Here is a 26,811-nt window from a genome sequence, read left to right as displayed (position 1 = left end):
AGCACTTACCTGCTCTTCCAGAGGACCTGGATTATTCCAGCACCCATGTGGTGGCTCACAACCCCAGTTCCAGGGAATCTGAAGCTCTCTTCTGAGTTCTTGTAACAATAGGCACACATGTGGTACACAGGCACACAGACAAAATGCCCAACCTCAAAAATAAATCTTAAAAACAAAACCAGTTTCTAACCACCCAATGTAAGGTATTTTGTTATAGCCTCAAACATGAAAATATAGTCTCTTGAAATTACCAGGGCTCTTGTTTGAAAACAACAGAACTAAGCTAATTTGAGTAGAAAAGATATAGATGTCTAAAAAGAATAATCAGAAAGGCTAAATAAAACAAGCAAACTGTTGGGCAAGCTTCTAAAAGTCCGATAGAAACCTAGCTCTTCAAGGGCTTGACACTGTCTGTCTGTTGGCTCCAGGATTCTGGTGCTTAGAAAAACAAGCAAAAAGCAAACAAAACGCAGTTGTGTGGCGGTGGTGCACACCTTTAGTCTCACTGGTGAGGCAGAGGCAGGTGGATCTCAAACTCCAACAAGTTAAGAGAGCTAGGCCTAAGTGGAGAGGCTCCCGCGTGATTCAAACAGGTAGAGTTTGAATCCAGCCTGGTCTGAGAGAGAGTTCCAAAACAACCAGTGCGTCATAGAGAAACCCTATCCAGAAAAAAACAAAAATAAACAATCAATAAAAAAACAAACAAAAAACCCCCAAACCTCCTCACCCCTCCCTTTCCCTTTGTGTGAGCATGTGTACATGTGTGCTTGTGTGGGAAGGCCTGATACTGCCTCAGGTGTCATGCCCAGGAACTGTGTCCCCAGCCAGGGTTGAGAGGCTCTGGACTTTTTTTTTTTTTTTTTTTAAAGAGATAGTCGCATTTTATTTTTATTATTTTTTTTAAGATTTATTTTTATTTATATGAGTACACTGTAGCTGTACAGATGGCCATGAGCCATCATGTGTGTGGCTGCTGGGAGTTGAACTCAGGACTTCTGCCGGCTCCACTCGCTCGGGCGTAATTCACTGTAGCTGTCTTCAGATGCACCAGAAGAGGGCATCCGATCTCATTACGGGTGGTTGTGAGCCACCATGTGGTTGCTGGGATCCGAACTCTGGACCTTCGGAAGAGCAGTCAGTGCTCTTACCTGCTGAGCCATCACGCCAGACCAGCCCTGGACTTTTAAAGAAGCCGTGGAAGCTTCTTTAAAGGAGGAGTTTGGCTAACTGGCTTGCTTCCCCAGCTCACAATCAACTAATTTTCTTACGTGTCCCAGAACCCTTGCGTAGGGGTGGCACTGCTCATGCAGGCTCTCATAGCAATCATTAATAATAATTTTAAAAAATCCCCCAAAGACTTGCCTACAGGACAGTCTAATGGAGTCACTTTCTCAACTAAATTCTCTCTTCCTAGATGACCCTGTTTGTGTCAAGTTGATAAAAAATTAAAAATTAAAAAGCTATATAGAAAATATAAGTGTGGGAAAATATTCAGTGTCATCAGACATTAGGGAAATGCAAATCAGAAACACGAGAGGGTGTGACTTTCTAACACATTAGGATGGCTGTCGGAACTCCAGTGGCAGGCCTGGAAAACCTCCCTTCTAGTGGTTGGTTAGTCAGGGTGCTCCAGGAGGTACCCCAAACAATAGAGGCTCTTGCTGTTGGTTGCTTCCCAGAGCTTCCAGGTAGGATTGCTGAAGACACCACACACAGCAGACACGGGACTCAGAGGCACTGAGCTCAAGCGGGAGCTTCTCCACTCAGGCCTAGCTCTCTTAACTTGTTGGTTGTAAGCCTTGACCTTTAAGGACTGGGTCACCCCTCTAGCATCTGGCTCCCACTCTATCAGGAGGAGCCTTTCAAGTGCCATGGAAGAAAAGAATCAACACCCCTACCTGGTGATAAAGCCTGAAGTCACTGTAAACCAGGACAAACACTGGCCAGGCAATATATCCCCAATAGTGTGATAGTGGCACGTACATCTTGGAGGTAACCAACAGCTGTCTAGTCAGACGTGAGGCTCACTCAAGAAGGAATCCATGGTACTGTAAATCTAGCCAGCTACCTGGACTGGAAAAGTCATAGACCACAGAGGGACCCTGCCACTGTCATCTCCCTAAATCAGTATAGTTTCTAACTGTAGTCTAATAATTATATCCTAAATACTTATACTTGTCTCCATACCCACAGAGAAGTGTAACTCTCATCCCTTATCAGAGAATCATTTTTTTGCATAGATCCGTAAAACTGGTCAAAATGGAGAGAATGAACAAACACCGGGAGTCCAGCCTCAGTTTCCATGCCTACTCTACCACCCCACATCTAAGGCTCAGGGAACATTGTAGAAGAGGGACCAAAAAGACTGTAAGAGCCAAAGGACCAGTGAGCCAGATTTGAGAGACTGACTTCCACATACAACAGAGATGCTGCACCCATGAAATCTCAGCAATTCCATTGCACAAATGAGACCTGCCTAAGGACCACACTAGTCGACAGGCTCATGTGGATGCGGGAAATTTTCCGAGGCCCCAACCCTTTAGCTCAATGGTTCTTAGCCTTCCTAATGTTAGCTGTGACCCTTTAATACAGTTCTTGTGTTGTAGTGACCCCCAACCATAAAATTATTTTTGCTACTGTTATGAATTGTAATATAAACACTTTGGGAGACTGAGGTTTGCCAGGGGGTCTCAACCCCCAGGCTGAGAACCACTGTCTTAGATGAAGGCCTACAGACAATCAGTTTTCTCCACAGATGAGCCCCCCCCCCCCATAGGTTTCCTGATCCCAAGTGGTCAGTCTTAAACATGTGGTTAATGAGCAACCCCGAACGGCTTCAGCAGATTTCTACGTTTGTCACGCTTCTGCAATCCCCCTGCTCCACTAAACTCAGACTGGCCCTGGGACTCACAGAAATTATAGGAAGTGGCACAAATGGCAGCTTGCCATTTCTGGGCCTCAGTCTGAAGGCCTGGCCATTTCTGCTTTGACACATTTTGGAGCTGTAAGCAGATCAATGAGGTAATTATATAATGAGCCTAAATGAGAGAGAGACTTGGACTGACTGTCCAAGTGAATCAGCCATTCTCCACCTTCTAGTAGAGACCAGGGTGGCCCTCATCAAAGAATCATTGGCTGGTCAGGCCCCAGCCAGTCCTGGATTATCTGAGGGCAGCCACATGAGTTCCAGGGTCTGAGGAGCCAGCACAAAGAAATCAGGCTGCTGAGCCTAACTAACCCCAGAGAACTGTGGGAGATAATGCTACTGCTGATGGTTTTAGCCCTCACTTTTGGGGTTGTTATGTAAGCAGAGATAACCGAACCAGGCATGTTTAATCTTTTGTTGGGTCACCGACTTCCTGCTTAAATTTCAGAACACCGATCCAAGAACTAGAGAGAGTGAAGGGCTGAGGAAGTGAGAGATGGGTCTGTAGTGAGGCAGAGAAGAGCCCCCCATACACAGAGTGAACCTGGAGGGAAAAGATCCCCCGTAGTTGGGCATTGGCTGGGTTTTATATCTCTAAGGGAATACTCAAATGTGAAAGTTTTGTTTTATGCCATTGTTATTTTCTGCCTCTGTCTTCCTTCTTCCTAATTGTCATAGTTCACATTCTAGTGTTGCAATAAACCCTACAACCAAAAGCCCTCGGGGAGGAAAGCACTTGTTTCAGCTTACAGTTGTATCCTACCATTAAGGGATGTCAGGTCAGGAACCGAGGCAGGAACTGATGGGGAGGTGGTGGAGACTGGCATCTTCCTCCTGGCTTGCTTGGTTTGCTTTCTTATACACCCCAGGACCACCTGGCCAGGGATGCTACTGATCATGGTGGGCTGGGCCCTTGCACAACAATCCTCAATGAAGTAAATTCTCCACAGGCTTGTGTATGGACTAACCTGACAGGAACATTACCACAACTGAGGTTCCCTCTTCTCAGATGACTCTAGCTTGTGTCAAATCTATTTTAAAAAAAACACACACACAAACAAAACAACAACAATAAACCAGTACGCCAGTCCTTTGTCAAGGCTACCATTCATATTTTTGTGAAATCAAATTTATGGATGATATGTCCTAACAAAGATGTGAGGAGGACATCTAGTCAACTCCTTCCTGTAGACTCTACAGCTTGGAGAAACTTACCTGGCTTGGGTGTGGCTCTTCAATTTGCTTGGGAAAATAGATGAGCTGTAAGCAGACGTGACTGCCTGCCACAGCTGAGCACAGAAATCTGGAGGCAATGTGACTCTCCACTGAGCTGTTTGGCCCTCTGGCCTCTGACCCAAGAAAGGACTGTCCCCTGTCAGGGCCTCCAGTGTAGCCTGAGTCCCTGATAAGTCATTCAGACCTGTTCCCAACCTACAACCTGGATGAGACCTGAGGCAGCCAGATCACAGAAGCTGACCCCAAACAGGAGTAGGACACAAACATCTGCTGCTGGAGACAGCAAAGACCTTTGAATTCATTGTGCTATACAGTCTAGCAAGACTCAATGAAGTCCAAACTTTAGAAGTTTCCAGAACTTTAGATGGTTCAGAACTTTTTAGATGGTTCAGTCGGTAAGAGTGCTTACCGCCTAGCCTGACTTCTTGAGTTTTAGTCCTGGAACCCTCATTGTAGAGAGAGAGAAATGGTTTCTGCTGACCTATCCTCTGACCTTCACCTTCATGTCTCTCACCCCTCTCAATAAATGTGAAAGAGAGCAAAGGAAGGAGGAAAGGAGAGGGAATCCTAGCTTCAGCAAGGCCTACAAATGCCTACGTCCCCTGTCTACATCATGAAATCAAAAAAGAAAATGAGAGTCTGGAAATAAGTCAGTAAGAATGTGCCCATGGGGCAAGTATGAGGACCTGAGTTATATGCCCAGCCTCTGTGTGAGAAACAAAGTGGATGTACTAGGTGGCTCTGTGAGCCTAGAGTAAGCAGGCAGTGACAGGCTGGTCCCTGGAGGCCAAAGTCTAGTCAAGTCTAGCCAATCCATGAATGCAGGGTTCAGGGAGAAACACTGTTTCAACACACACACACTCACACGCATGCACATGCAAGTGTATATGCACACACATGTGCACACACACATCCATGCTTCTGTTAAGGAGGATAACCAGTTTTGACCTCTAGCCTCTACCCATATACATATATGCACATACACTAAGCACAAAAGAAAGATATGTTGAATTTTTATCCTACCAAAATGATGACAAGCTACATCTATATCATTATTTAATATCTGAATCTACCAATATGGATATGTGTATGGTGGCATTTTAGACATGCTACTCTGGTCTTGGTTTTTTATACTTCTTTGAGACTGTTCAATATCAATATATGTTGGTCTACTTAAACAACCTATGATTATCCCTTTGATGTGTCCCTTATTTAGCCATTTTGAGGAGATCATATTTGTGTAAGATTTATAGAATAATAACATGCATAGGTGTTCATGAGTTATCAATTCAAACTAACCTACCTAATGACCAAGTGCTAGAGAGCTTTGCCAGCCTGAAATCTGTGAGTAGCCTCTCTCAAATGTGCAGGAAATAATCATAGTCAGATGCAGGCTTGCCATTTGCTCTTACAAATCCCTGCAATGACACAACCATTGTGCCCTTTGTCCTAGTAACTTGGCCTTTGGAAGCAGAGAAGCGGTCTGGCTCTGGCTCCTGATCCAAAGAGATACTAGAGAAATGGCCACCAGAAGACTAGAGGAAGGTCATGTGCTGTGGATTTTGACTCCCCTTTCTTCTCCACTGTGGGATCAACCCCACACACCCACACCATGTCTCTTTTGCTTGCCAACAATTAGAAAGAAACAAGGTACAGGAATTCACCATGGTTCTTTCATTCGGTCCTGCAGGAACTGGAAGGCCAGTCCCAGAGGAAGGAACAGGCTTTCAAGATCATTCTGTCTGTCCCGTCTGAGTTTCCCTTCTGTCATCGCCAGATGGATGCTGGGAAACAATGTCAAGGAGAGGAGAGACGGGTTCAGGCCCGATAGTCCTAAAAGCCTACCGTGGCTGGGCCTTGTCTCTTTCATTATGGTAGTGATCGTATTGAAGCAAGCAACCTTAAAAACAAACAAAACCCATCTATTTTGGAATGACTCTAGACTTATAGAAAAGTCGTCATGATTATACTGGCAATTCCTCCATGATACATGAGGTATGTCTAATGTACCATTGTAGGTTACCATGGTGCCCAAACTAACAGTGGTATACTACTATTGACAGATTTTATTTGGATTTCTCTAGTTTTTCCACCAACCCCCCCCCAAACAAAACAAAACAAAACAAAACAAAACAAAACAAAAAACCAAAAAAAAAAAAACAATCAAGCCAGTTTTGCTCCTCCCCCTCCCTTGTCCTACTATCCTGCCCAGGACCACGCATTTCTTCCCTGATCTGTGTTCTTTACTCTTCTTATCTGTGGTAGTTTCTTTGTCCTTCTTTTTCATAACCTTGACAGTTTTTGTGTTTGTTTGATTGATGATTGATTGAGATGTGTTCCCAGGGGTTTTGTCTATCCATCCTCCCAAGGTCTGAAGAACAAGCTGAGGCACAATTTTGCCAAAGTTCACCTGCTCTGGGGAACCAGTGAAGCTCACTGGGTTTCGCTATGGCGTTAAGGTGAGAGGTCACAGAAGTGTGGACATTCCGTCTTCAAACAGCTGCGCCTGAAAGCCTTCTGCAGCAAGCTTGAGGCCTTCCCCACAGCTGCCTAGATGGAGCCCCACTATTCAAACCTTCCTCTCTATACCCTCTCTATACTTTAGCACCTCCCCCAGGCCATCTGCAGCAGTGCCAGATGGTACGGAGCAGCTGGATACTCAAGGCAAGAATCTCCTGCCAGAGTCTGTCCCTCTGGGCGGAGATGTAAACTGACAACAAGCCCAGCTGGGATGAGCTTTTACAAGGGAGTGGAGCCAAATGCCCCAAGATGACAGTTGCTTGGCTCAGACACTCACTCTTGACAGATGGAGTCCTATAACCCAGGCTCTCTTGAACTAACTTTTTAGTTCAAGGGTGACCTTGGACTCCTGATCCTCTTGGCTTCACCATGTCGCCTGCCACACCTGGTTTATGCAGGGAGCTATATCCTCAGCTCTAATAAGCATATGTCTTTTAAAGATTCACTTATATTTGTTTTATGTATGTCTTAGGGTTTCTATTGCTGTAATAAAACACCATGACTGAAAGCAACTCGGGGAGGAAAGGGTTATTTCATTTTACCACTCTCAGGACACACACACTCTATCACAGAGGGAAGTCAGGGCAGGAACTGAAGCAGAGACCAAGCTAAAATCCTGTTTAATGTTTTTGTTATTCATGGCTTATTCAGCCTACTTTCCAGTACAACTCAGGACCACCTGCCTGTGGTGGGATCCTTCCATGCCTCCACTTGCCCCCGTGGGCTGGGTCTGCTCACATTAATCATTAATCAAGAAAATTCACAGACTTGCATACAGGCAACCTGAAGCATTTTCTCAACTGAGGTTTCTCTTTCCAGATAACTCTAGCATGTGCCAAATCAACAAACCAATCAAGCAGGACAATGTACATGAGCGTATGCCTGAGTATATATGTACACTGCATACAGATAGATGCCAGGCAGGTGAGAAGCCACTACTGTACTGGGGTGCTGGGGACAGAACCTACAAAAGTGCTGTTAACCTTTGACCCACTCTCTAGCTCCTGTCCTGGACAGTTTTGTGGAGTAGCGACCAGATGCTTAGCAGATGTCTCCCTCCGTATGGGTTCATCTGATGCTCTTTCTTATGGTAATACTGAGGTTATGGGCTATAGGGCTGAGACTGAGGGTCAAAGATAGGACATCATGATTTCTCAATGGTGATACCTGGATGACGTGGCTATGGTGGCGCCTCCAGGCCCCTCCACTCTAACATCGCTGCTTCCTCATTCCCATGGTCTGCTCCTTAGAGTCATGAAGGCCCGCACTCAAAGGGAAGGGAGCTGACCCCTGACTCTTGGAGTGTGTCCACACATTTTATTTGAAATGGCTTACTAGGAAATCTGCTTCTGCTTCTCCCTCTTCTCTTTCCCCCAGCTTATTTAGTTATCCAATTAATTGTATACACAAGTATTATTTTTCATTAAACACATAATCCTCTGTGTAGGGATACATGTTCTACCTTTAGTAAAGCTGGTCTTCCTCAATGACAGATGGTAAACAGAGGTCCACCTTGGAGTGCCTAGTGGACATTAGAACGGGGGCTCTGAGAACAGACACCCAAACATCACCTCTACTGCCCAGGACCACCTATTTTAATTTTAAAAATATGGTTATTGAGGCCCGAGAGATGGCTCAGCCTGTGAAGGTGCTGGCGGCCAAGCCCGATGGCCAGAGTTCAGTCCCCAGACCTGGGCAGAGGGGAAGAACTAGCTCCTGTGAGGTGTCTTCTGACCTCTACATGTGTGGTATGGCATGTGAAGATGTACACACACACACATGCACACACACATGCACACACAGGCGCGCTGCGCACACACACACGCATACACGCACACACACACGCACGCACGCACACATGCACACATGCACACACACGCACACATACACATGCACACGCACACAGGCACACACAGGCACACACCACGCACACACGCACACGCACACACACACATGCACACACACACATGCACTCACACACACACACACACGCGCGCGCGCGCGCGCGCCTGCACACATACACAGGCACACACACAGGCACACACACACACATACACATGCACATATACACAGGCACACACAGGCACACACCACACGCACACGCACACGGACACACACACACATGCACATGCACACATGCACACATGCACACACTCACACACACACGCACACACACAGGCACACACGCATACACACACATGCACACACAGGCACACAGACACGCACACATGCACACACAAGCGCGTGCTGTAATAAAAACATTAAAAAATGATACTATATTATCTATGTCTATTGCTACAATATTCATAATAGTTAAATAGAATCAGCTTAGATGTCCATCAGTGGAGGAACGGGTAAAGAAAATGTGGTATTGTTTACACGATGGAATTCTTTTTTTTTAAAAAAAGAATTTTTTTAAAAAAAGAATTTTTTATTTATTTTATGTGTATGAGTACACTGTAGCTGTACAGATGGCTCTGAGCTATCATGTGTGTGGCTGCTGTTGATCTCAGGACCTCTACTGGGCCCCGCTCACTCCAACCCCACTCGCTCTGACCCTGCTCGCTCTGGCATAATTTACTACAGCTGTCTTCAGACACACCAGAAGAAGTCGTCAGATCTCATTACGGGTGGTTGTGAGCCACCATGTGGTTGCTGGGATCCGAACTCAGGACCTTCGGAAGAGCAGTCAGTGCTCTTACCCACTGAGCCATCTCGCCAGCCCCACAATGGAATTCTTTTTAGCCATAAAGAATGAAATAATGACATTTTCAGGAAAATGGATAGAACTGGAGATCATTCTGTTATGTAAAGTACACCAAATTTTGAAAAACAAAGGCAGAGTGTTTTCCTTCATTTATGGAATTTAAATTTGTAGTGTGTGTGCATGTGTGTGTACATGTGTGTGCACATGTGCATGTATACCAGTGTGTGTGTATGGGCATGTATATGTGTGTATATGAGTGTGTGTGTGCATGTGTATGTGTGTAGATCATGGAAGTAGGGAGGGGACTGGAAAAACAAGGATGGAATCCTAAAACATGGAGGGAGAGGGGAAAATAGCAGGCAATGGAATGCATGTGGCACAAAAGAAGAGGACATATTTGGGGAGAAAGAGTGGGTAAGATAGGGTCAAGGGACATGGAGGATGGCCATGGGGGAGGAGTCAAATGAGGACAAAATATAATGAGAGGTATGAATGAAAATGCTACAACAGAAGCCACCATCATAGTGTATGCTAAGTTAAAAACAGATTTAAAACAAAAGGACAGAGGATGGTTAGCTCAGCCAGCAGTGTGTACCTAGCATGCATTAAGCCCTGGGTTCAATCCCCAGCACTGCAGAGACTGGGACTGCTGGCATACCCCAGTAATTCTAACACTCAGAAGGTGCTGGCAGAAGTTCAGGGTCATCCTCCACTACATAACAAGTTTGAGGCCACCCTGGGCTATATAAGACCCTGTCTCAAAGCAACAAGAACAACAAACACAATCACCCAAAGAAAGCCAAAATGGATATTAAATATGAAGAATACTATATTATATAGGACTATGAAGAGGAGGCTCTGGAACACAGCCATATTGATCTATCCTGTTAGCCATCACTTCTTACGCAATTTCAGCAAATTAAGAAACTATGAGCACATGTGTACATGACAAAGAAACTGATGGAGAGAACAGGTGGTCGGCAGCATGGCCTGATTCCTCAGCAGAGCCTCGCCACTCTTCAGTACCACAGAAACATTGAGTCCCCAGGTTACTAACGTGCAACCCTGCTGTAAGTGTGGGCAATGGCCACTGCCTCATACCACTGCTAGGAAGAGAGGTTGCCTTCCTGAGGAGTGTCTTAGCAATGCATATCATAAGCAGTAACACGCTGCAGACTTGCTGACCCGGCAGTTCCATTTGGAGCTGTTAATCTAGCTGGAAATCTCATCCAGTAGATGCATGCAAAGATTCAGCTATATGGATACTCAAGGCATCGATTTAAAAAGCAAAAATTGAGTAACTGAATGCCTATAAAATTATGAATATTTAAAAATTAAAATTATTTATTTTACCTTTTGTATATGAATGTTTGGCCTGCCTGCATGTATGTGCACCATGTGTAAGTTTACTGGATCCCCTGGAACTGGGGCTATAAATGGCTGTGCGACAATGTGTGGGTGGTAGGGAACTGAATAGAATCCTTTGCAAGCACTCTACAAAGAGTACACTCTTACCCACTAAGCCATCTCTCTAGCGTTAAGAAAATGTAACAGATTTAAATATTCACTGTATTTCAAAGTGACAAGAGGTGTAACTATGGTGTTATGGCCAGTGTAATTTTATTTCTGTGAAACACAGGTGTCTGTACAAAACAGATTAAAATGTACATGTGTAGAATACAAGCAGCCATTATTATCTCTAGTTCTGGAGGTCATGAGTGAGTCTTTCTTCTTTGTTACATGGTTTTTCTTTGTTTCTTTCTTCCTTTCTCTTTCTTTTTTCTTTTCTTTTTTTTTTAATTTGGGTTTATCTATGCTTTCCAGATTGCCTTCGTAGCCTATATTATTTATGGAAGAAGAAAAGCCAGTGCTATTTTTAACACTCATCATAGAAAATTTGTAAAATACTCAATCCAGCTGCAAAACACTATTAAAGGATGATTAGACAAAGCACTCATTAAACATTTAATTTGATAATTTCTTGAGAGAAAATGTGAGAAAATATTTGGAAAAAAATTATACAGAGTAGTTAGTTGTTATTCCTGTGAATCCAGGGGTTTCCTGTTCTTTAGAATACCACGGTGGAAAACTCAAGCTCCGTTTGGGTTTGGACTTCAGAGGCATTCTCTCTACCATTCACATTCCTCATCAGAGAGCCTGCTGTGCACTTACTAGGCATTCTTTCATTCCAGAGGGGTATCCCGGTCTACTTGAGATCTGCCATTGTCTATGGCCAAAGAACTTGAGTGTGCTCATTAAGGCAAGACCAAACAACAGCGATAATGAGGCAAACCACCCAGCCAGAGCTGACTGCAAAACCACTAAGCAGCTCCTAGATAGTGCTTGTTTTCTCAAAAATGAAAGTTGAAAGTTGGGCTTGGTTTTTTGTTTTATTTTGGTTTGGTTTTTTTGTTTTTGTTTTTCTTTTGTAAAGCAACCCCACCCAGGATTCTACACCACAAAACTTAGCTTGTTTGTTGCAGGCAGGAAAGACTACAGGACTCTAGCAGTAGGACTTAAGAAGCTAGAGCTGGTAGAGCATGTGCCCTGGCTAGGCACTCTTCTCTGTCCTCACTTTGCCATTCCATTTACAACAGACCTAAGAAAAAGCTGTTCGTGTCATTTCACAATGCACCTGAACAGGGCAGATCCTAAAAACCATCTTGCTTGACTGCTCATTGCCTACGATGGATCTGCTGAGGGTCACAGCAGTTAGTAGCATGATTGGTTCTAGAGGCCAAAGGTTCTTATTTCTACCAGTGGCTTTGTTTGGAAGAAAAGAAAGGCTAGGTCCCACGCTGGCACCAATTAATATTTCAAGCCTGGGGTTGCTTTACAAAAGAAAAAAACCCCTCAACTTTCAACTTTCATTTTTGAGAAAAGGAGCACAGTCTAGGAGCTGTGTGATGGTTTTGCAGTCAGCTCTAGCTGAATGGTTTGCCTTGTTGTTTTCGACATTTTTAAACCTTTTCTTCCTTCCCTCCTTCCCTCCTTCCTACCTTCCTGCTTTTCTTTCTTTCTTTTTCTTTTCTTTCCTTCCTTCTTTCTTCCTTTCTCTTTTTTTCTTTCTTGAGATAGAGTCTCATGTAGCATATTGGGGGCAATTTTTTTTTTAATTCTTTTAGGCAGGTCATTTAGTAGGTCATAGTTAGTTTTGGGTTTGCTCAACTTCAAGTCACAAAGAGATCAAAATAGTTGGTGTGGTGATGAATACCTGTAATCCCAGAACTGGAGGATGGGGGTGGAGGCCTGAGGATTAGGAGTTCTAGGCCAGCCTTGTCTACCTACAGAGCAAGCTCAAGACCAGGCTGAGCAACCAGAGATCCCGTCTCAAAACAAAGCAGCAGCAGCAGCAGCAAGGACAGACAACAAAAATCAAAACACAATCTGCTGGGGCTGGAGAGATGGCTCAGTGATTAAGAGCACTGGCTGCTCTTCCAGAGGTTCTGAGTTCAATTCCCAGCACCCACATGGTGGCTCACCATCTGTGATGGATCTGATGGCCTTTTCTGGTATCTGAAGACAGTGACAGTGTACTCACATACATAAAATAAATAAATAATAAATAAAAAAATAATCTTTTAAAAACAACAAACAAACAAACAACACGTCCCCCCACATACACACACACACATACTCATACACAATCTGCTGTGTTGCAGTGGAAGAGCCGAGACTCTAGGGTGCCCAGATGTGTGCCTGAGCAGTCCTGGAATATATTTAGAAATGGGAAAGGGGGCGACGGAGGATGGTAGAGATCCCCAGCCAGTGGCTTGGACGCAGGTAACAAGCATGGACTTGTTTCTAGTGATAAGCTATTGCTGCTTCTCTGCCCCCTCCCTAGAAATCGTCCTTCACCCCTCCCACCTTTGTGCTAGCTAGGTTCTAAGTTGACCTTTGACCTACACACACACACACACACACACACACACACACACACACCTCGGCATGCATGCCCCTCCCCACATATTAAAGAAACAAGTTAATTAAAGAAAAAATTTTAAGTCTTAGAGGGTGCTGAGAATAATTAATACTTCTATAGCTTCTTAGGTTACAAAGCATATTAATACAATTGTCTTTTTTTTTTTTTTTTTTGGTTTTTCGAGACAGGGTTTCTCTGTGTAGCCCTGGTTGTCCTGGAACTCACTTTGTAGACCATGCTGGCCTCAAACTCAGAAATCCACCTGCCTCTGCCTCCCAAATGCTGGGATTAAAGGCATGCACCACCAATGCCCGGCCAATACAATTGTCTTATTGTTTCATATAATACTCGTTTTTCCAGTATTGGGGTTTGAACTCAGGGCCTCAGGCATGCTAGGTTGCCTTCTCAGACAGAAGAAAGAGAGCTGCCAGGCTTTAAAGGCTCAGTCCAGTATGGAAGGTGAGATGGGATGAAGGGGTCATCACTTCTTGATGGCAAGGAGTGGATGGATGGATAGATGGATGAATGGATGGATGGATGGATGGACGGGCAGTTGAATGGATGGATAGATGGACAGACAGACAGATGGATGGATAGACGGATGGATAGATAAATATTTAAGAATAATGTAAAGAGGGCTGTAGCGTTGGCTCAGTGGTTAAGAGCACCAATTGCTTTTCCAAAGGCCCTGAGTTCAAATCCAGCAACCACATGGTAGCTCACAACCATCCGTAAAGAGATCTGACGCCCTCTTCTGGTGTGTCTGAAGACAGCTACAGTGTACTTACGTATAACAATAAATAAATCTTAAAAAAAAAAAAAAGAATAATGTAGAGAAAGGATTGGAAAATATCTCTCATCTCTAACTTCCACATGTGCCCACTGGGTGAGTATGCCATACACAGGTGTATGTATGTATACACACAAATGTGTGTGTACATATGTACAAGCACAAATACCCATATGCAAACACACATGCACACATTCACAGCACATACACATGCACATACACATGTACACACTTACATGCATATACATGCATACACATGCGCACATATATGCACACATGAGTGTACACCCACACCCATACACACTCATCCATACATGGAAAGCAGAAAGATTAATTTGATAGAAAAGACGTGAGGCAGCCTTGGCACTCCCTCACTCAGTATGGATGCTTTTCTCTCTCTGATCGCTGCTCTGCATTTGCTGTTGAGTCCATTTCCTCTTTGAAAGCCCACATACAGCACGCTGCAAGCTGAAACTAAAGATGCATGACTACTCTGCATTCTGTCGGACGATAAAGGGGCAGAGAAATATGCTGTTAAATTAAAATAGAAAGACTCTTTCAGCCTCCTGGTAAAGTTGCCAAGATGTTCTCAGGGCTAAGCATCTGGCTGGCCAGCCTGGAACAGATTTTGCTAGTGTTCCATTTGTAAAAATCCCCACAAGAGCACTTTGCTCTTCCAGTCTGAGTCAGCCATTCAGATACCGCAACCTGTTGGAAAGCATGTGGTGGGATTCACAGAGACAGGGGACAATTTTTCTCACTTAAGTATGAAGCATTAGATAATAATCATTGATTTGAATAAAAGTTAGGAGACAGAAATGTTTCCGACTTTTATTAAAATAAAGAACAATCAAGGTATATATACAAATATACAGTCACTAAAGTGTTTAATCCTTACATAGCTTTCCTAAACACCTTAAGTTAAAATTTAAAATCCATAATATTATATGTTTAATATAATTCAATCAAAACCACTTTATAGTAAACTCTAATAATTTGGACAACCATAATGCTAATTATTAAGTGCTAATTAACAACAGCTACAATTTCAAGTGATCTGAAATAGCCCAGCTTCTACATTAATGCATTCTAAAGTAATCTAAGCACCTTCTCCAGGCAGGGACTACGTCAACAACTCCTATCAGTTAGCTTTTGTTTTGCTGAAGAGCTTCAACTTACTATGCTGGCCTTGACCTTGGACTCTCCCCTCCTGCCCCTTGATACAAACACAGACCATCAGGCCTGGAGAAATTTAGCCCAGCACTGTCTTGAACTCTATATGTAGTCAAGGACAGTGACTGAATTTCTATTTTCAGGTAGGCATGACTACAACTGTTTTATTCCATGTTGGAGACAAAACCCAATGATTCCTGCACACAGGCAAGAACTCCACAGGTTCAGTTATGGTATGGCCCCAGCCTTTCATAAAGCTTAATGTAGCTAAAACAGGTATAATTCTAAGATGTAGAGTAATACATACTCATCCTTTGATGTTTTAATCTAACTGTAATGAGGTCAGAAATGAAATACTAAGACATCCACCAACATGAAGAACATTTTGTACACTTCTACTTCTACCAAGATCTTTAGATATTTCAACAATGACAACAATGGCTTCTACATATGTAGGAATTATTCATATTTTATACAAGCAGCAGCATGGACTTTGGTTCAAACAACCTTAGAGAGTGGGTGTTGAGAAAAGACCTTGCTATGTAGCTCAGGCTGGCCTCCAGCTTGTCCTCTGACTGTCACACATGAGGCTTCTCTCACCTCTCTTTTTCTTTTTCATATGTTCAAATAGATAAAAAAAGAAGAAAAAAAGAAAGAGAAAACCTGGTGAACCAGGATAGCCTTAGAGTAGGCAGCCAGGGATTCAGGGGCAGTGCTGGGGTGCGGCGGGTGATTGCTGGTTATCTGTCCACTACTGGCCATGTTTGGAATTTTCCCTAGTTTGTTTTAGTAGCAGCCCCAAACAGCTCCTCACGAGGAGAACAGCTTCTGCTGTGGAGTCAAGAGATAAACCTAGACCATCTTTCACAATCACCATGCGGCAGCAACATAAACGTAGGCTAAAGTAAAAGCCCCCTACACTGAGAAGGAATTCCAGTGAGGAGGCTCAGGGACATCCCCTCCACAAACAGCAGCCAGCAGATGTGGGTCTGCTTCAGGACACCATGCTCAGCTGAAGTGAGACAGCTCTGTGGAAGTCTTCCCCTAAGTCGAAGCGTTAAGACCACAGATCCACAGTATCAGCTGCCTAAGGAAGCCCAGCTCCAGTGAAACTGGAAGCTTCTCTTTCAAATGTGCCATTTTGGCATTGCAACATTTAAAGAGAATGTTCTAGGAGATGAAGTTGGCATGGAAAAAGCACAGGGGAGGAAGAGCCCGTGGTGATCAGAGGTGCCCTCACATTCACATAGCTCACTACATTTGAGACAGTCAGGATTCCTGTCTTATACATATGTATACATACTAAAAGAATGCGCTGGGAAGGACAGGTTCCCTAAATGTTTGGAAGATGATCAAATTTTAACTGGATGACTTGTTTTCTTCCATCAGGTGTGGGGGAGATGTAGCTTCCAGGTATAAGAGGCGGCAGTTGACTCTAATAGAACAAAACAAACATGAGAGAGTAAACTGAAAACCATTCCATAGGTACCACTTGGGTTAAATGTGTCAAAATAACAACAGCACATACACAGAACAAAGATGTCAAAAGTTACCAATTTTAAAATTATGCTTGCTTCCAATTTCCATCTGAGCCTGGAGCTGACCCTGTGCCACAGCTCTCCACATTCAAATCCTGCTGAGAGAGAGCTGGTCTCCCAGGAGTGCTGACATACCTGAGCACACAGGTGAGACCACTACTTCTGCTCAAAAACCTGGCCCAAGAGGGACCTGTCCAGAGCCATCAGGACACAGGAACCAAGGAGTAGCCTGGGACAGGATCCTTCCAGTTTTCATCTGTGCCTGGAGCTGACCCTGTGCCACAGTTCTCCATAGCCAAATTCCTGCCAGAGAGAACTGGTCTCCCAGTAGTTTTGACACACAGGCTTACAGGAGGGACAAGCCACAGTCAGAAACAGCAAGACCAGCTAACACCACAGATAAGCAGATGGCAAGAGGCAAGGGCAAGAATATAAGCAATAGAAACTAAGGCTACTTGGCATCATCAGAACCCAGTTCTCCCACCACAGAAAGCCCTGGAAACCCCAACACTTGAAAAGCAAGGCCCTAATTTACAATTATATCTCATGATGATGATAGAGGACTGTAAGAAGGACATAACTCCCTTAAAGAAGTACAAGAGAACACAGGTAAACAGGTAGAAGCCCTTAAAGGGGAAACACAAAAATCCCTTAAATAATTATAGGAAAACACAACCAAACAGGTGAAGGAATTGAAAAAAACCATCCAGGATCTAAAACTGGAAATAGAAACAATAAAGAAGTCACAAAGGAAGACAACCCTGGAGATACAAAACCTAGGAAAGAGATCAGGAGTCATAGATGCAATCATCACCAACAGAATACAAGAGATAGAAGAGAGAATCTCAGGGGCAGAAGATACCATGGAAAACATTGACATAATAGTCAAAGAAAATGCAAATGCAAAAAGCTCCTAGCCCAAAACATCCAGGAAATCCAGGACACAATGAGAAGACCAAACCTAAGGATAATAGGTATAGAAGAGAGTGAAGACTCCCAAAGTAATGGGCCAGTAAATATCTTCAACAAAATTATAGAAGAAAACTTCCCTAACCTAAAGAAAGAGATGTCCATGAACATACAAGAAACCTACCGAACTCTAAATAGGCTGGACCAGAAAAGAAATTCCTCCTGTCACATAATAGTTAAAACACCAAATGCACAAAACAAAGAAAGAATATTAAAAGCAGTAAGGGAAAAAGATCAAGTAACATATAATGGCAGACCTATCAGAATTTCACCAGACTTCTCACCAAAGACTATGAAAGCTAGATGATCCTGGGCAGATGTCATACAGACTCTAAGAGAACACAAATGCCAGCCCAGGCTACTATACCCAGCAAAACTCTCAATTACCATAGATGGAGAGACCAAGATATTCCATGACAAAACTAAATTTACACAATATCTTTCCACAAATCCAGCCCTACAAAGGATAATAGATGGAAACTCTAACAGGAGGGAAACTACACCCTAAAAAAAAAATACAAGAAAGTAATCTTCCTTCAAAAAACCCAAAAGATGATAGCCATACAAGCATAATTCTACCTCAAACTACAAAAATAACAGGAAACAACCACTATTTCTTAATATTTCTTAACATCAATGGACTCAATTCCACAATAAAAAGACATAGACTAACAGACTGGATACGTAAATAGGACCCAGTATTTTGCTACATACAGGAAACACACCTCAGTGACAAAGACAGACACTACCTCAGAGTAAGAGGTTGGAAAAGAATTTTCCAAGCAAATGGTCCCAAGAAACAAGCTGGAATATCCATTTTAATATTGAATAAAATTGAATTTCAGCCAAAAGTTATTAAAAAAAGATAACAAAGTACACTTCATACTCATCAAAGGAAAAATTTACCAAGAAGAACTCTCAATTCTGAATATCTATGCTTCCAATGGAAGGGCACCCACAGTCATAAAAGAAACTTTACTAGAGCTCAAAACACACACTGCACCTCACACAATAATAGTGGGAGACTTCAACACCCCATTCTCAGCAATGGACAGATCATGGAAACAGAAACTAAACAGAGAAACAGTGAAACTAACAGAAGTTATGAACCAAATGTATTTAACAGATATCTATAAAACATTTCATTCTAAAACAAAAGAATATACCTTCTGCTGGACAGTGGTGGTGCACACCTTTAATCTCAGCACTTGGGAGGCAGAGACAGGTGGATTTCCGAGTTTGAGGCCAGCCTGGTCTACAGAGTGAGTTCCAGGCCAGCCAGAGCTACACAGAGAAACCTCGTCTCGAAAAATGAAAAAAAAAAAAAAAAAAAGAATATACCTTCTTCTTATCACCTCATGGTACCTTCTCCAAAACTGACTGTATAATTGGTCATAAAACAGGCCTCAACAGACACAAGAAGATTGAAATAATCCCATGCATTGTATCAGATCACCAGGGACTAAGGTTGGGTTTCAATAACAACAAAAACAACAGAAAGCCCATATACACATGGAAGCTGAACAATGCTCTACTCAATGATAGCTTGGTCAAGGAAGAAATAAAGAAAGAAATTAAAGACTTTTTAGAATTTAATGAAAATGAAGGCACAACATACCCAACCTTATGGAACACATTGAAAGCAGTGCTAAGAGGAAAACTCATAGATTTGAGTGCCTCCAAAAAGAAGCTGGAGAGAGCATGTACTAGCATCTTAACAGCACACCTGAAAGTTCTAGAACAAAAAGAAGCAAATACATCCAAGAGGAGTAGACAGTAGGAAATAATCAAACTCAGGGCTGAAATCAACTAAGTAGAAACAAAAAGATCTATACAAAGAATCAACAAAACCAGGATCTGGTTCTTTGAGAAAATCAACAAGATAGATAAACCTTTAGCCAGACTAACCAGAGGGCACAGAGACAGTATCCAAATTAACAAAATCATACATGAAAAGGGAGATAATATCAACAGAAACTGAAGAAATTTAAAAAATCATCAGATCCTACTACAAAAACCTATACTCAACAAAACTAGAAAATCTGTATGAAATGGACAATTTTCTAGACAGATATCAGGTACCAAAGTTAAATCAGGATCAAATAAACCATCTAAACAGTCCCATAACCCCTAAAGAAATAGTAGCAGTAATTAGAAGTCTCCCAACCAAACAACCAACCAAACAAACAAACAAACAAAACCCAGGACTAGATAGGTTTAGTACAGAATTCTATAGACCTTCAAAGAAGACCTAGTACCATACTCTTCAAACTATTCCGCAAAAGAGAAACAGAAGGAACACTTCCTAGTTTGTTCTATGAAGCCACAGTTATGCTGATACCAAAACCACACAAAGATCCAACAAAGAAAGAGAACTTCAGAACAATTTCCCTCATGAATATTGATTCAAAAATACCCAATAAACTTTTAGCAAACCGAATCAAAGAACACATCAAAATGATCATTCACCATGATCAAGTAGGCTTTGTTCCAGGGAAGCAGGGATGGTTCAATATAGGGAAATCCATCAACATAATCCACTACATAAACAAACTCAAAGGAAAAAAAAAACTACATGGTCATTTCATTAGATGCTAAAAAAGCACTTGACAAAATTCAACACCCCTTCATGTTAAAAGTCTTGGAAAGATCAAGAATTCAAGGCCCATAGCTAAACACAGTAAAAGTAATACAGAGCAAACCAGTAACCAACATCCAACTAAATGGAGAGAAACTTGAAGCAATCCCACTAAAAGCAGGGACTAGATAAGGCTCCCCACGCTCTCCCTTTTTATTCAATATAATACTTAAACTTCCAGCTAGAGCAATTAGACAACAAAAGGAGGTTAAAGGGATACAAATTGGAAAGGAAGAAGTCAAAATATTACTATTTTCAGATGATATGATAGTATACTTAAGTGATCCCAAAAATTCCACCAGAGAACTCCTACAGCTGGTAAACAACTTCAACAAAGTGGCCTGATATAAAATTAACTCAAACACATCAGTAGCCTTCCTATACTCAAAGGATAAATGGGCTGAGAAAGAAATTAGGGAAATGACACCCTTCACAATAGTCACAAACAATATAAAATATCTTGGTGTGACCCTAATCAAACAAGTAAAAGATCCATATAACCAGAACCTCAAGTTTCTGAAGAAGGAAATCAAAGAAGACATCAGAAGATGGAAAGATCTCCCATGCTCATGAATTGGCAGGATTAATATAGTAAAAATGGCCATTTTGCCAAAAGCAATCTACAGATTTAATGCAATCCCCATTGAAATTCCAACTCAATTCTTCATAGAGTTAGAAAGAGCAATTCTCAAATTCATTTGAAATCACGCAAAAAAAAAAAAAAAAAAAAAAAAAAAAAAAAGCAGGATAGGGAAAACAATTCTCAACAATAAAAGAACTTCTGGTGGAGTCACCATCCCTGACCTCAAGCTGTACTATAGAGCAATAGTGATTTGTATAGTGACAAGCAGGTAGATCAAAGGAGTAGAATTGAAGACCCAGAAATGAACCCACACACCTATGGTCACTTGATTTTTGACAAAGGAGTTAAAGCCATACAGTGGAAAAAAGACAGGATTTTCAACAAATGGTGCTGGTTTAACTGGCCTTCAGCATGTAGAAGAATGCAAATTGACCCATTCTTTTGTTTGTTTCTTTGTTTGTTTTGGTTTTTTGAGACAGAGTTTCTCTGTATAGCCCTGGCTGTCCTGTAACTCACTCTGTAGACCAGGCTGGACTCCACCTCAGGAATCCACCTGCCTCTGCCTCCTAAGTGCTGGGATTAAAGGCATGCACCACCACTGCCTGGCAAATCAACCCATTCTTATCTTCTTGTACAAAGCTCAAGACCAAGTGGATCAAGGACCTCCACATAAAACCAGATATGCTGAATCTAATAGAAGAGAAAGTGGGGAAGAGCCTCAAACACATGGGCACAGGGGAAAATTTGCTGAATAGAACAACCATAGCTTATGCTCTAAGATTACCAATCGACAAATGGGACATCATAAAACTGCAAAGCTTCTGTAAAGCAAAGGACATTGTCAATAGAAAAAAATGGCAACCAGCAGATTGGAAAAAGACCTTTACCAATCATACATTGGATAGAGGGCTAATATTCAATATATACAAAGAACTCAAGAAGTTAGACTCCAGAGAACCAAACAACCCTATTAAAAATGGGGAACAGAGCTAAACAGAGAATTTTCAACTGAGGAAACTCAAATGGCTGAGTCATCAGGGAAATGCAAATCAAAACAACCCTGAGATTCTACCTCCACACCAGTCAGAATGGCTAAGATAAAAAACTCAGGTGACAACAGATGCTGGGAAGGATGTGGAGAAAGAGGAACACTCCTCCATTGCTGGTGGGATTGCAAGCTGGTACAACCACACTGGAAATCAGTCCGGTGGTCCCTCAGAAAATTGGACATAATACTACCTGAGGACCCAGCTATACCACTTCTGGGCATATACCCAGAAGATGCTCTAACATGTAATAAGGACACATGCTCCACTCTGTTCATAGCAGCCATATTTATAACAGCCAGAAGCTGGAAACAACCCAGATATCCCTCAACAGAAGAATGGATACAGAAAATGTGATACATTTACACAATGGAGTACTACTTAGCTATTTAAAAAAATGACTTCACGAAATTCACAGGCAAATGGATGGATCTAGAAAATATCATCCTGAGTGAAGTAACTCAATCACAAGAGAACACACATGGCATGTACTCATTGATAGTAGATATTAGGCAAAGAATGTGGAATGCCCATGATACAACTCATGGACCACATGAAGCTAAAGAGGAAGGAAGACGGAAGACTGGATGCTTCAGTCCTACTTAGAAGGGGGAACAATATAATCAAGGGAAGTAGAGGGTGGGAGGGACTTGGGAGGAAGGAAGGAGGGGGAGGGGAAAAAGAGGTATACTCAGGTATAGAAGGAGATAGAGGAGATATACAGAGGGTAGGGAAACTGAACAGAGGTATGTAGCAATGAGGGATGGGCAACTGGGGGTAGCAACCAGAAAGTTCCAGATGCCAGGAAAGCAAGAGCCTCCCAGGACCCCACAGGGATGACATTAGCTGAAATACCCCACAAAGGGGAGGGAGAACCTGTGGAGACCATATCCAGAGGTTAGGCATGGTCACCTGGTTAAGGGATGGGGCCACTCACCCATCTCCAAAATTTTAACCCAGAATTGCTACTGTCTAAAGGAAATACAGGGACAAAGAGTAGAGCAGAGACTGAAGGAAAGGCCATCCAGAGACTGCCCCACCTGGGGATCCATCCCATATACAGACAGCAAACCCAGACACTATTGCTAATGCCAAGAAGTACTTGCTGACAGGAGCCTAATACAGTTGTCTCCTGAGAGACTATGCCAGAGCCTGACCAATATAGATGCAGATGCTCACAGCCAACCATCAGACTGGGCACAGGGACCCCAGTGGAGGAATTAGGGTAAGGATTGAAGGAGCTGAAAAGGCCTTATCTGGTATCAATGGGAGGGGAGGCCCTTGGTCCTGTAAAGGCTTGATGCCCTAGTATAGAAGAATGCTAGGGTGATAAGGCAGGAGTGGGTGGGTGGAGAACACCCTCATAGAAGTAGGGGAAGGGGGGATAGGATAGGTGGTTTGCAGAGGGGAAACCTGGAGAGGGGATAACATTTAAAATGTAAGTAAATAAAACATCCAATTAAAAAATAAAATTATGCTTGCTCCCTTTTCTAAAAATTGTGCTCCTCTGATACTTGAAGAAAAATTTGGTTCTGTGAGTTATTTTGGGGTTCCCACAGATGTGCTGTTTTACTTACTTCAGTATGGTATTTCTGAGTGCGCAGTTGCTATTTAAAAGACTTCAACCAGCTATTCCACAAGAATCCCTGGAGATAAGATTTCTGCTCATATCATGCTTTAAAAGTTGAGGCCTTTTCCTATATCCGTTGACACTGGTCTTAAGGAAGTCATTGCTTACTGCAAAAGAATCTAGAGCCTACATCTGGGTTCATACTTGAACTCGTGTGGCCAAGCGACAGGAGCAAACAGACCCCTGTGTGACTTATCCTTCTTCCTCCTCCTTCCTTGCCCCTTCTTTTATATATAATGAAAAAAAATGGCAGCCATCCATCTGAGAAAGGACACTGATCTATAAGCACCCTTTAGGAGGGAGGTTGAGTAGGAGAAAGGGCCTGGAGACTGAGACTGGGCCTGGGTGGAGGGTGGGTGATAGTATTAGCCAGAGCTGGTACTATAGGTATAAGAGACAAATATGACTGGGCCTGTATTACAGGGAAGGAGTGACTTCTCTATAAACCCTGGAAAGGACTTTATTAAGAGAACAGCAACGTCAGGGTGTGTTGGGATGGCCAAGCGGTCCAAGAGTGAGACGTAAGGGACATGGAGAAAAAGAGAGGGGAGGGCTACCCTCAAACAAGATCTGCAGAGTAATCCCTAGATAAAGGAGTACTAAGTTTCTTGATGCTTTCAGGAATGGTGGACATGACCTTCTGTCCCAGCTACACTTCCTTTATGGAACACATGGTAATGAACAAATAAATGACCAGAAATTAGACCAGAGATGGAAGATTAAGGAAACACAAATATCTCATTCATTAGCCAATGTTAAATTGAAAGTTACCACATGAGCTTATTGATAACATTCATGTAGTAACTCATTGCAGTGATATGTGTTAAGTGCCTTTTATATGTTAGATATGATTTATTTTTGATACTGATGAGGAAAAAAACTCCAAGACAAACCTACTATCATAAAGTTTATGTTTTAACTTTGAAGTTTTCTGTAGAGTCATCACTTCTCATGAGAGTCTGCCATCTTGTTGTGTAATGCTAGTATGATAGCTCTTGGTTGCTGGGTGAGTGCTCCATCACCAAACTATTCCCAGCTCTGCTTTCTTCCTTTTGATCTGGAAAAGTTAGTACTTGGCTTCTAGGAGAAGCCTACAGTCTTGGTTGCATGCATGGGCAAGAGCCAGGCAGATAGAGGCTACCAGAAGGGGTGGAGTCTGTCCCAGTAGTGGTGAAATTCAACCCAGCTGTGGTCAGGGTACCCTTGTTAGGTTTTAGGTACATCATCTGGCAGGTTGAATATCCAATCAGTATAACAGAAAGGATGCAACATTTGATTCAAGGGCAAACTGAGCACAACGCTGTTCACCTCTAATCCAAGTTACTTGGGAGGCTGAGACAGGAGGGTCACTTGAGCTAAAAAGAACTGGATTCTGACCTGGGAGACTTGATTGACAGCCTCTGCTGTAGACATGAACGATTACAGTCAGATTCTTCAACAAGCTCACAGTTGTAGGTTTTACTACTGCAATCACCAATGTTTACTGAGATACATACAACTAAGTCAGAACGGCAGCAACCAAAGTGTTGGTGTTCTTCCTGCCTCATTTGGGAAAGCAGAAAAGGGAAAAACCAAAGTACTTTTCTATCGCCTCAAGTTGGGAACCAAGAGGTACCTGCTGGCGCCTTCGGCTTTTTCCCTCGCTGCGGGCTTTCCTTTTCATTTGATCCTCTCGAAAAGAATCGAAGTAGGCACTGTCTAGCAGCTGGGCACAGGTCAGCCTCTCGTCAGGATTCATCTTCAGACACCCCTTCGGCAAGGGAGAAAAAGCAAAATAGGATTAAGAGGTTGGCTCATTTGGTTACTGTGCACCCAAAGCTCTAGAGAACGAGTTGGCAAACATGGTTTAAGAAAGCAAGTGGCCAGTCTGGGGCATAGGTGGTAGGGTCCTTGTCTAGCACACATGAGATTCTGGGTTTGATTCAAGGAACAGCATAAGCTGGTTGCCTGGCTCAGAGTAAAGGTGCTTGCTGCCAAGTATGACAAGGGTTGGGTCCCAGGAATTCCCACAGGAGAAGAAAAAACCAGCTTCCTCAAGCTGTCTGCGACCTTCACACACTTGGCATGTGTGCACATACGCACACAGATAAATGACCCCAAATCAGACTGAAGATGGACAATTGAGAAAACACAAAATGTATCAACCGTCAGCTTCTGGTAAATTGAAAATTACTATGTAGATTTATTATTAAATGACATTCATCTATTTAGTTTATTTCAGTGATATATAATAAGTACCTTTTATATGTTAGATACTAGTATCGATGTTGTTGAAGAGATTAAAAAAAAAAACCAAGAACTCTGGAGCAACTGGCCACATTACATCCAAAAGAGCAGACATCAGAGAATTAAAGCTTCACCTTAGTGCCCAACTTCAGCTTCTCAACTCTTACACAATCGGAGCTGAGGCCCAGGGAATAGTTCTACCCACTGTGCACAGGGCTTCCCACCTGAATTTAATTGAATTTAATCAATGTAATCTCCTACAGACTTGCCCATGGGCCAACCTAATTTAGAAAATCCCTCATTTGCCATGTGATTTTAGGCTATAACACATTGGCAAGTAAAGCTAACCATCACTTTAAAAAAAAAAAAAAAAGATTTATTTTATGCATATGAGTATACCAACATTGCTCTCTTCAGACACACCACAAGAGGGCACCAGACCCCATTACAGATGGTTGTGAGCCACCATGTGGTTGCTGGGAATTGAACTCAGGACCTCTGGAAGAGCAGTTGGTGCTCTTAACCTCTGAGCCATCTCTCCAGCTCCCACCACACTTTCAAATACACCTTGAGTTCACTCACATTCTTATGTGGGATTTCCAGTCGATGGAGATACAGTCTACTATATGAGTTGTGTTTATTTAAAGAGCATTTTCAGAGTCTGAGAAGAGGCTGCCATTCTGAGTTCTCCGGAGCTTTGGGCTGAGAACAGTGTCTTGCTTGACTAATCTTTTGACCACTGATAATGTGGACCAGTGCTTGGAAGCGTGCCTCTCAGCAAGCAAGCTTCAAACCTGGCAAGAAGCCTGGAGTCAGGATGCGAGAGACAGACCGCAATGTCTAAAGTGGAGTTCACTTCTTTTCTTTTCTTTTCTTTTCTTTTCTTTTCTTTTCTTTTTTTTTTTTT

General features: G+C 42.7%; 1 protein-coding gene across 6 annotated transcripts in view; it reads right to left on the bottom strand.

Annotated features, from left to right (window-relative positions):
• Cdkl4 (cyclin dependent kinase like 4) overlaps positions 1-26,811 on the bottom strand; it is a 70,063-nt gene that overhangs the window by 7,826 nt on the left and 35,426 nt on the right. For 2 of the 6 annotated variants that reach the window (XM_031356109.1, XM_031356111.1), the window contains 2 exons: positions 25,294-25,428; positions 14,919-16,709 (listed from right to left, as the gene is read on the bottom strand). In XM_031356109.1, coding sequence (XP_031211969.1) covers positions 16,608-16,709; positions 25,294-25,428 — 237 coding nt within the window. In that variant the 3' untranslated portion in view covers positions 14,919-16,607. Of the gene's footprint in view, positions 1-14,918; positions 16,710-24,513; positions 24,736-25,293; positions 25,429-26,811 lie in introns of those variants that run through there. The other 4 variants (XM_031356112.1, XM_031356113.1, XM_031356114.1 and 1 more) reach the window with 3 other exon arrangements.

Source organism: Mastomys coucha, unplaced genomic scaffold (genome assembly GCF_008632895.1).
Source record: "Mastomys coucha isolate ucsf_1 unplaced genomic scaffold, UCSF_Mcou_1 pScaffold6, whole genome shotgun sequence".
NCBI classification, from domain to species: Eukaryota; Metazoa; Chordata; class Mammalia; order Rodentia; family Muridae; genus Mastomys; species Mastomys coucha.
Note: the sequence above shows the minus strand (reverse complement) of the source record. Positions and strands in the feature narration are given on the sequence as shown.